The sequence below is a fragment of the Calonectris borealis genome, unplaced genomic scaffold (genome assembly GCF_964195595.1).
Source record: "Calonectris borealis unplaced genomic scaffold, bCalBor7.hap1.2 HAP1_SCAFFOLD_215, whole genome shotgun sequence".
NCBI lineage: Eukaryota > Metazoa > Chordata > Aves > Procellariiformes > Procellariidae > Calonectris > Calonectris borealis.
Genome location: NW_027441600.1, coordinates 19724 through 29958, shown reverse-complemented (window position 1 = coordinate 29958; position 10235 = coordinate 19724). Strand labels below are relative to the sequence as shown.

The 10235-nt window shown below is 51.5% G+C and overlaps 1 protein-coding gene across 1 annotated transcript; it reads left to right on the top strand.

Moving 5' to 3' along the window:
• Nucleotides 1-7616: 7616 nt before the first annotated feature.
• Nucleotides 7617-9848, top strand: LOC142077329 (uncharacterized). The gene is made up of 8 exons (XM_075139397.1): nucleotides 7617-7827; nucleotides 7941-8006; nucleotides 8103-8153; nucleotides 8501-8560; nucleotides 8672-8727; nucleotides 8955-9024; nucleotides 9219-9265; nucleotides 9615-9848. The coding sequence occupies exons 1-8, from the start codon at nucleotides 7633-7635 to the stop codon at nucleotides 9814-9816; spliced, it is 747 nt and encodes a 248-aa protein (XP_074995498.1). The 5' UTR covers nucleotides 7617-7632; the 3' UTR covers nucleotides 9817-9848.
• Nucleotides 9849-10235: the final 387 nt, after the last annotated feature.

Genomic DNA, 10235 nt, shown 5'->3' with positions numbered 1-10235 from the left:
TGGCGTCTAGTCAATTTTACTTACGACTCCACTGACAGCAAAGTCACAGCTTTTGTTTTGACAATATGCAATGCTTCGGTATATATCATATACCCAATCATTGCGCTAGGATTAAATCACAATGGAACGGTACTCTACCCGTTAGAACATAGAGTATGGACCCAAAAAAATGGGAATAACTGGCAAACGATTGACGTTGATACATGTGTTTGCATGAGAACGCTTTGTGATTCTATATTTACAGATAACGTAATTGTGGAAACATCTAACCACTCAAATATCTGTATTTGTAATTTTACTAAGATTATGGGATGCGACTTCAACTATTCAGCTCCCGTTACAACCCATCAGTTGCTACAATCAAGCTATACATGTTATCAAGATCTACTACCTACCCCCACTGGAATGAATCTTACATTAATACAAAAACTGTTACAACATGATGACCTGAGTCAATTGCTAAACCAGATTCGAAACAATGGACAAAGAACTCTGGTTACGGTCCATCATGATGCAGAGAAGATACATGATGTCCTAGAAAAGGTGAAGAAGGATGGAGAACATCACTAGTGGGATGTTTTATTTAGATAGTCACCAACACCAACAGGAAATTTGAATTGGGTTTTACATCCCATAACAATTTTATTAATTTCTATTCTGCTATGCTTATTGTTGAACATTATTCTATGTGTTAAAGTGTGGAAAATAACTAAACAAATGGCACTAATACCAAAACCTCCTCGCATATATAACATTGCTTAATTGTACTTAATAAAACCTTAATAGTTAAGTCTATTAATAATTAAGTATACCAACCAAAAATTTCCCTCAAATTACAATTGGAATATGACATTGATCTGTTTATAGGCACAGAGGCAAGAGGCGACCACACCGCCACTCTGTGATCAAGATGGATTGACTTTAGTCACGGGGTGGATTGTGGTGGTGCATTCATACCCCCCTTCTTCCCTGGGCCGCTTGTTGATCTGAGCCGCCTGTTGATCTCAGAAATTTCCATGAAACCTCGGCCTTGGTGTATTGAGTCTGGCAGTTGAGCGCTCCTTGACTGTATCAGAAACTCTGCACAGCTGAGGCTGGGAACATACTCCTACTGTCTGGCCCGGGTGTCCAGCAGAACAACACCGAAACCTTGAGAATTCTTTAGTAATTACCACCTGGGACTGTGGCCAGGATGGAAATTTACGGATGACTAAAGCCAACCATCTTGCGAACCTATAAACGGTGGTCCTGAGTGAGGCCCTTGGAGCTCTCCTGGACCGCAGTGGCTGCACCCAGCATCTCCCTCTGAGTGGGACGCCTCTCAGAGCTTGCGATCTTTCAGGCCTGCGATATTCGGAGGACCACTGGGTCCTGGGTGAGTCCCTTTCGAAGCTCAACCCTACGCCCGTTGAGAGGGAATGCCTAGACATTCGACGTGAATATTTCTTCACTGAAATCGAGGGGAATTTTTAACAGGTATACCTTCTGTATATTTTTATATATATATATGTTTCTCTGTGTGTGTGAACTAATAGTAAGCATAATCTGTAATTAAGTTGTGATGGTAGTAGACTTACTAACCTATTTTGCAAATATTGAATAGTTAATGATTAGGCGTTACTAAAGTTTGTTAATGATTAGTTGATAACTAAGTGTTGCTAAATTGTGAATGAAACCTAGACTGTCCCTGAAATATAAACCCTTAGATGATTTTCCCTTGTATGTTTCACCCATGTAATAAGTAATAGAGTGAACCTTGCCATCGAATTCTATTAGGTTGCACCTTTATAAATCTCTATTAAAATCACTTTCTGCTAATTTCTTTGACGGTGATTCTTTAAGCGGCCTCTAAACCACTCACTCGCGACAGGAGCCCTAAGGCAGGCGCTGACATTAGTGCTTGCTGTAGTTGAACAAAAGCAGTGTGACATTCTGGTGTCCATTCTAGTAATTCTCCTGCTTCTTTCACAGCTTCACAAAGAGGTTTAGCAATAAGTCCAAAATTAGGTATCCACCCGGCCATTCCCAAAAAGGCTCGTAACTCTCTTCTAGATGTAGGCTCCGGTATTTGACAACCTGCTTCTTTTCGTTCCAGGCCCAGACTCCGCTGGCCCTGAGCGATAGTAAATCCCAGGTAGGTCACAGTTTGTTGGGCGATCTGAGCCTTTTTCGTAGATACCGTGTATCCTGCCAATCCCAAGAAATTTAAAAGGCTGATTGTAAATTGAATAGCTTCCTCCTGAGTTCGAGTTCCCAAAAGAATGTCATCGACATACTGAAGTAAAGCGACCTCTGAATGATCCTGTGGCCATTTTTCCAGCTCTTTTGCCAGCTGATTTCCAAAAATGGCTGGTCTATTCTTAAATCCTTGTGGGAGCACAGTCCTGTGTTTGCCGACCAGTCTTTGGGTTCTCCCATTCACAAGCAAGTAACTTCTGGCTTCCAAAGTCCAATGGTATACAACAGAATGCATCTTTTAAGTCTAGTACTGTAAACCACTGATCAGATTCCTTGAGAGTTGTCAAAAGGGTATAGGGATTAGCCACTACAGGAACACTACATCCTGAACAATCTGATTTATCGCTCTCAAATCTTGAACCAATCTGTACTCATCTGTATGAGGTTTCTTTACTGGCAAAATTGGAGTATTAAATCCTGATTGGCGTTCACGTAATAATCCATAAATCAAGCATTTTTCTATTAAAGGTTCCAAACCTTTCCTAGCTTCTAGTTTAATTGGATATTGTTTCCATCTTACCGGTTCAGCTCCGGATTTTAACGCAGTTACCACTGGTTCTGCAGTCTGCGATCTTCCGGGAACTCCTGAAGCCCATACCAACGGATTCACAGCATCCAGCACAATTTCCGGAATCTCTTCAGTCTTTTCCATAGTTTCCTGCAACACAAATACTTGCGCCTCCAAGGCTTTATCTTCTGGTATATTCACATGTATTTCTCCTTTTTCAAAAGTTATTTGTGCATTTAATTTACTCAGGACATCTCTCCCAAGCAAGGGCATCGGACAACTAGGGATAGATAAAAATTTATGGGTAAATACCCGATTCCCAATTCCACATTTGAGTGGTTGAAGGAAAGGCCGTATTTCCCTTTTCCCTGTTGCCCCAACAACAGGCATGGTTTGTTTACTCAATTTGCCTTTACATGTATTTAATACTGAATAAGTTGCTCCCGGATCTATCAAAATTTTTAATTTCTCTTTCCCCAACTCTACTGTAACCAGGGGTTCCGCTGGGGAACCTTTCGAGTCTTCCCCTGGTCCCCATCAATCCGAATCCTGATCCAGAGTCAGCAAATCCGCTGCTTGCGGATCCTCCCTCTTCTGCGGAAACCTGGTTTTGTTCATAAGTAGCGGGCACCCCCTTTTCCAATATCCTTTCTGTTTACAATAAGCACATTGACCTCTGTCTATCGATGTTTTAAACCTGGCTTCCGGGGGAGGTCTAAACCCATTCCTAATATTTCTGCTTGGTGCCCGATTCTGTCTAAACCAACCATTCCCGTTTCCACTGTTTCTGTTTCCCCTCTGCGATAGCCGCCGCCAACAACTGAGCCTTTCAATTTTCCTTTTTAGCTTGTTCTTTCTCCTGTCTTGTCTTTTCCTCCTCTTCTCGGTTATTATATACTCTCCACGCTACTTCCAGCAACTTATCGATAGACCTCGCATCTCCACCCTCAATTTTCTGCAGTTTTCTTCTAATATCTGGATTCAATTGTCCTATAAAGAAAGTAACAAAAGTCAAATTATCTAGGTCCGTCCATTTTCTAGCAACTTCACACAATCTTTCATAAAAGGCCGAAGGAGTCTTGTCTTTTCCTTGAGCTACCTGATAGATCTTAGAAATGTTCTTTGGTTTAGGTATAGCATTCTTGACTCCAAATAAAACAAGTCTCTGATATTCAGTAAGCAAGAGCCTCTGTGCCTGACTGTTGGGGTCCCAGCCAGGATTTGTAGAAGGAAAATGATCCTCTAGTCTACCCGCTTGAGCGTCCTGAGCATGGACCCTTTCTGCTTCCTCTCTTGCTTTAAGTGAAACAGTTCTCCGCTCCTCATAAGTCAACAAAGTATTCAACATCACCTGCAAGTCTCGCCAATCAGGACCATGGTTTTCTCTTATAGTTTCTAACACTTCAGTCACTTTTGCCGGATCTTCCCTGTAAGTCCTTGCCATTTCCTTCCATGGCCTTAAATCAGCCGTGGAAAAAGGGACTTTGACAACTACCGGGGCCCCTTCTGGCCCCACAGCCTGTCTCAGAGGCGCTTGTACTGCCGCTCCTCCCTTCCTAGTCCACCTAGCTACTGGACTAAAATGATTTTCCTCTTCTTCACTGTTTCCCATCGAACTTTCTCCATCTCCCCCCTTGGGGATACTAATAAATCCACATCCTCCTCCTCTTCAGGAGGCCCCTTAAGCTTTTTACACCTTTTTCCAATGCTACGTGCTGAACAACACTGTCTCGGCACTCGTTCTGCCTGTTTTTCTAACGCCAATACATTCGTATCTTTTGCTACCGACCCACAACCTTTTCGACTTTTATAATCATTTCTCAAAATGAAAAACAAATCCATATACGGCACCTCATCCCATTTTCCTTCTCTTCTGCAAAATAACATTAACTGCAAAGTAGTATTATAATTTAAAGTTCCATTGACAGGCCATTTTTCTTGGTCCTCTAAAGTATACATTGGCCACCATTGATTACCATACATTATTAATTTCCTTTGCATAAGTGGATCGCCCCCATATTTTCTCCAGTGACTCAAAATACATCCTAAAGGTGAAGGTCTAATTATTCCGCCTTCCGCGGAAGTTATATTCCCCATTTGTAAACCCTTTTATAAAGTAAGACAAAATTATAGTATCCCTTACAATAATGACCAAAACAGCCAAGAATATTCCAAACTAAAATCCCGGGCTCCGGTGATCACCATACTAATGCAGGGAAAACTACCAACCAAGACCGTGGTCGCCAAAAATATTCCAAACCAAAATCCCATGCTCCGGTCATCACCGTACTAACGCGGGGAAAATTACCAAGACTGCGGTCGCCCAAGATTACCAAAGATCACCAAATATATCCCACCGAAGTGTACCACTACAGGTACGACTTACCCGGGGGAACCCAAAAAAAAATAGCAATGTCTCACCCATGGATATTGACCAGCTACTCACCACCAACCGGGAGATCGCAAGGGGAGTCCCCGGAAAATTCCTCCGGTGCGCGCTGGAGTCCGACCCACGATCCTCTCCCGGCAGCGGCTGGCAGCTGAGCAAAATCCAACCCAAATCACCGTGGTCCCATCTGGGTCGCCAAAAACTGTTGTCGATTTTAAGCCCTCGAAACACACTAAACAAGCATGTTTAGAGAGGAGACATGGCTTTATTCTGCCCAGGGTGCAGGGTAGATATTTTCCACAAATCAAGCACACCGCCACAAATTCCAGGCTCTCCTTTATAGTACAAAATTAGCAAAACCACGCCTAAAGCCATGCCTAACTAATACATATTCATGAGATTATGTAAGCGTTACTTCTTATCTTCCTTGGCATTCTTCCCAGTCCTTCTGCGCTTGCGTGGGGGTCTCTGGTGGTCGTCGGTGGTCGTCTGCGGAAGTGCCCCCTCCTCATTTTGAAGCAAAGTTCAGTTTCAGGGCACAGGTTTGCTGCTTTATCAGGGACGACCCTGGCAACCATGCCAGTCTTATTAAAACAGTCTTTGAAATACAGTCTTTCAGATCATCCTGACACTGCTTTTCTCAGGGACTAAGGATGATGTATTCCAGGAAGGTTTGGGAGGAACAGAAGAGCTATATCCTTGGTAAGAAAATGACAATTCATCGTTAAGCTTATAACTGCCTTACACATTATTTACATAATTTGCCACTGTCCAAGGCTTCAGCAGGATGCTCGGGAAGAAGGCAGGGCTGTCTGCAAGTCCTTGGAGGAAAGAGTGCGGAGGATCACCCCAGCCAGCCTCTGCTCTCCCACGCTCCATGCTCCTGCGGGGAAGACGGCAAGGGGAGAGCAAACGGGGCTTTGCTCTGCTGGCCGAGGCAGCTGCCCCACCTTTGCAAGGGCCTTCCTTTTCCTTCGGGTAGCGCAGAGAAAGGAGCAGTGGGAAGGGGTCCGGGAAGGGAAACAGTCCCCCTCAGGGGAGACGGCGGGAGGGAGGACGGCAGACGTCTTCCCCCCTCAGCGGGACTCTCCCTGCAACCCGCGGCAGCCCGGGCAGCAAAGCGCCTCCAGTTCCACAGCTCCCCTCAGCAAACCTCTGAGGCCAGGCCTTTGCTTTCTAGGCACAGAGGGCTCCTCCGTGGCCCTGGCAAAGGCAGGTCTGGTGGCCCTGGCTTCCTCCTTCCTCAGGGCTGCCGCCTGGTCCTCAGCAGAGGGAGCGCGGGCAGAGGGGACTCTGGCGATATGCCGTGGCTCTTGCCACCTGCGTAATGATGGCTCCCCCCACTTCTTTACAGAAGGAGCTTCCCAGGACATTTCGCTACATCAGATTCCAGGTGCAGAGCAACTGGGGAAACCCGGAGGATGTATGTACCGAGTGCAGGTTCACGGGGAGACGGCGAGCCACAACGACCACCCACAAGCCCAAGAGCTCCTTTAGGAAGCATAATAAACCAAAGATGATGTGCGGCAGCTCGACTTGTGTCTGCCGCGTGCCCTCACCCCTTCCTCACGGTGTCCCCCCACGTGCCGGCAGCCGCTGCTCTCTGAGCAAGTCAGAGACCCCATTCCTCTTGGCAGCCTGCAAGCACGGTGTCTGCCTGGGCTAGAGCAGAGGGCTAGTCTTTATTTTTCCCCTTCCCGGGCTGTAGTTTGGGGGCTGGATGCTGGATCCAAACGGGGGCTGGATGCTTGAGGCCTGTGCTGGAGCCCACGCCGTGTGTCTGTCCGCGCACACGCGCACACCCGTGGTGCATGCGCGTGTGTGCGAGTGTCTGCATGTGCCTGCTGGGAGTACATGCACAGCCTGGCTCACGCTTGGACTTGGGGCGAGGAGCTGCCACAGCTGGACAGGCAAACCCCACAGGGAGATGCTGACACGCGGCGCCCGCGGTCACTCCCGCCGCTGTGCTAAGAGTAGGTGCTGAGAGTGATGCCCCGTTTCCCTGGTGGCCGCGCCTGGGCCCCACGGCACCTCTTGGCACCAGCCCCAGGGACGGGATTGCCGTGTCACAGTGGGCAGTGATGGCCGTGTCACTGTGATGTCACTGTGGGCTTGTGACATGGGCGCCCCAGCGGGTACAAAGGAGGCTGCTCCCAGAGCTGGGGGAGCATCTCGAGGAGAACCTCGGTGCTGCTGGGCAGGAGTTTGGAGAGTACTCGCCAACGACCTGTCCTGTGTCCGCCGTGCAGTGGAAGGCCCCCGACGGGAGAGATGAGGGTGAGGGCAGAGTACCCCACAGTCCCCGCAGCCCTCGGCTGGGCAAGGGGGTGGCCGGGGGTCTGTGTGTGGCTGTGAGCAGTGGGGGGAAGGCAGGAGCCTGGGCTGAGGCAGGGTCAGGTGGGGAGGAGGACGCGTGTGCTGCTGGGGCTGGTGGGGGACCAAAAGGAAGTGGGTCCTGGGGGTTGGGGGCGTGTTGACCTCACAGGGTGGGACGTTCATGCTGGAGGTGTCATTGCAGGGGCCCCACGGGCAGGAGGGACCCCATGAGCACCCGGCACAGCACGGATGGGGAAGCTCCTCCTCTCCCCAGCGGTCACTGGTGCCCCCCACCACCTCCTGCCACGTGCCCAGCACCCAGCTAGCACAGGCTGAGCCGGGTACAGGGCGACGGGGCGTGCAGGATCCTGGCCAGGTGCGGGTGTGCAGATGGCTGATGGGCGCTGGGACATGGGAAGCTGGGGCAGCGCCACGTGCGAGGGGGCGTATGTCTGTGGCAGGGAATCTGATGGTTCCCCATTCCCGCAGGAAGCTGAGGCTCCGGGCACTGATCAAGGAGCCAGCCAAGATTCTGTGCAGAGCTCCACACCAATGGTAAGCAGCAAGGAGCGGAGGTGGTGTGGAGTGGCTCCCGGTCTGTGGGGGCTGGGGCTGCAGACCCTGAGCCTCTGCTCTGCTGTCCGCATGCAGGGGGAGATCCATCAGGATCTGCATGATACGATACAGAAGCTCAACAGTAAGGTTGGTGTCCTCTGCTCTGCCCATGTCCCAGAGGTGTGTCGGCTGGGGCTGAGAGGTTTGAAGGGACTTCTGGAGGTCGTCTTGTCTTGTCCGAGCCCCCTGCTCAAGGAGCATCATCTGGCGCCAGTTGCCCAGTGACTGTGGGCAAAAGCGTGATTGGGGAGGACATTTTCCCTAGAATATGGGGGCGTCCATGACTTCCCTATGCCTGGCCTTGTGAGTCACCCAGTCTCCCAGTGCCCTGGAGCAGTGGGGTAGCGAGTGGGCACGGCCTTGGGGCTGGGGAGGGGCGAGGGTGCCCAGGTCCCCAGCCCAGCCGCCCGCATGGGACGCCCATTGTTTTGCAGTTGGGAAAGCACTACGCCCAGATGGTGGCCTGGCTGCAGGAGGATAAGCAGCAGAATGAGGTAGTGCTGAAAGGGCTGGGGGAAAATGGGTGGGTGCCCACGGGCCCTGGAGTGGGGGGATCGGAGAAGGGCGGCAGCGGGCTCAGGGACTCGGACCCTTCCTTCTCCCAGGTGCTGCATCAGGAAATAAAGCAGCTTGAAGAGGCACTGGAGCAGGAAGAGATCTGGTGAGTTGGGCCCCTCGCCCCACACGGGTGTCCGGGGGGTCTCTGCAGCCCCTGGCGTGATGGGGCTGCCAACGCTAGTGCCAGGCACTGGGGTGGGGGGAATGTGCAGCACGCGGTGTGACAGGGAAGCCCAATCCCTGTCTGGCGTGGTGTATGTTTGGAAGGGGCCCCCTCGCGTGGCCATGGAGGTCTGTAACTCGTCTATAACGAAGCCCTGTTGCCTGCAGCCAGCAGCAGAGGAAGAAGGAGGCAGAGGCGCCAGGGACTGTGCTGCCGGAGGTGGTGGAAGCACAGCTGGTAAGGGGGAGAGCCTGTGCCAGCCCCTGCCCCGGCCAGCGTGGGTCTCGCTGGGGAGAGGGCTCCAGGGAGGTCACAGCCACGCACAGGCTATACTCCTGCGCACGGCGGAGGCCAGGGGCACCGTGCAACTCCAGGTGTCCCGACCCTGCGGCAGTGCTTGACACGTGTCCTTGCTCTGTGTTGACCTGCAGGAGAGAGACATGCTGGCGAGGAGACGCGGCTTCATTTACTGGCTGCAGTGAGTGTCCCCATGGGTCCCCTGTGCCCTGCGGCCCGCTCCCGGGCAGCAGGTGGGATGGGCCGGACACCTGCTCCAGCCGGCGGAGCTCACAGGTCCAGGCTGCTGGGGAGCCGCTGGCCGGCTGTGGGCTTTGCAGCTGGGAAGTGCTCAGCGTCGGTTTTCCCTGGGCCGGGGTGTTTTCCCAGGCTGGTGGACTCCCATATCCCACCCTGCCCAAGGGAGCAATGAGAAACGTCTGGGGAGGCAGCCCATGGGGCTCCCAGAACGACCCCCTCCATCCTGAAGGCAAGATGGGGTTGGGGTGCATCCACCCTGCCCTGTCTCTCGTCCCTCTTCTGCCCCACAGGACACTCTGCCTGCTCTTGGTGGGCCTGCAGCTGGCCGTCGGCTTCGCTCTGGCTGCTGCGGTGCTCTACGCCTCCTGGTACGACCCCGAGCTCTTCTACCGCCTGCTGTTGCGTGTGCTGTGTGAGGAGACCTACGCCCACCTGGCATATGCACTGGGAGAGATCCTGCCTGTGGTCAGTGAGGGGCTGCTGCCCTTTTGACAGCCCCCCCAATAAAGCTTTTCCTATCTCCACCTCCGTGGGCTTGCGCGTATTCATTGGGGCGCAGGGAGAGGGTCTTGCCCCACGAGCCGGTCCCCGCAGCCCCTCGAGGCCAGGCCCAGTCTCACCCGCGAGGCATTGGGTGCCACCACCCGCCTGCCGCAAGCCACCTCCCTGCGTGCCAGCCTCACCTGCCCTCCATCCCCGGAGTATTTAGGACGCTATATCATCAGGTGCAAACCCCCTTGTCCTAGTTTCGGCAGGGATAGGGTTAAATTTCTTCCTAGTGCTGTGTTTTGGATTTAGTATGAGAAGAATGTTGATAACACACTGATGTTTTCAGTTGTTGCTAAGTGCCCTCCTAGTCCAAGGACAGCTCCCGTGCCTACTGACTGAGCTAGGTACACAAGATGGGAGGG

What these genes read in the sequence shown, in the direction of transcription:
- LOC142077329 (XM_075139397.1), top strand. Translation starts at nt 7,633, where the DNA reads ATGCTGGAGGTGTCATTGCAGGGGCCCCACGGGCAGGAGGGACCCCAT. An exon ending in GCGTGCAGGATCCTGGCCAG is followed by an intron (nt 7,828 to 7,940) that starts GTGCGGGTGTGC and finishes CCATTCCCGCAG; the next exon opens with GAAGCTGAGGCTCCGGGCAC. An exon ending in GGCTTCATTTACTGGCTGCA is followed by an intron (nt 9,266 to 9,614) that starts GTGAGTGTCCCC and finishes TCTGCCCCACAG; the next exon opens with GACACTCTGCCTGCTCTTGG.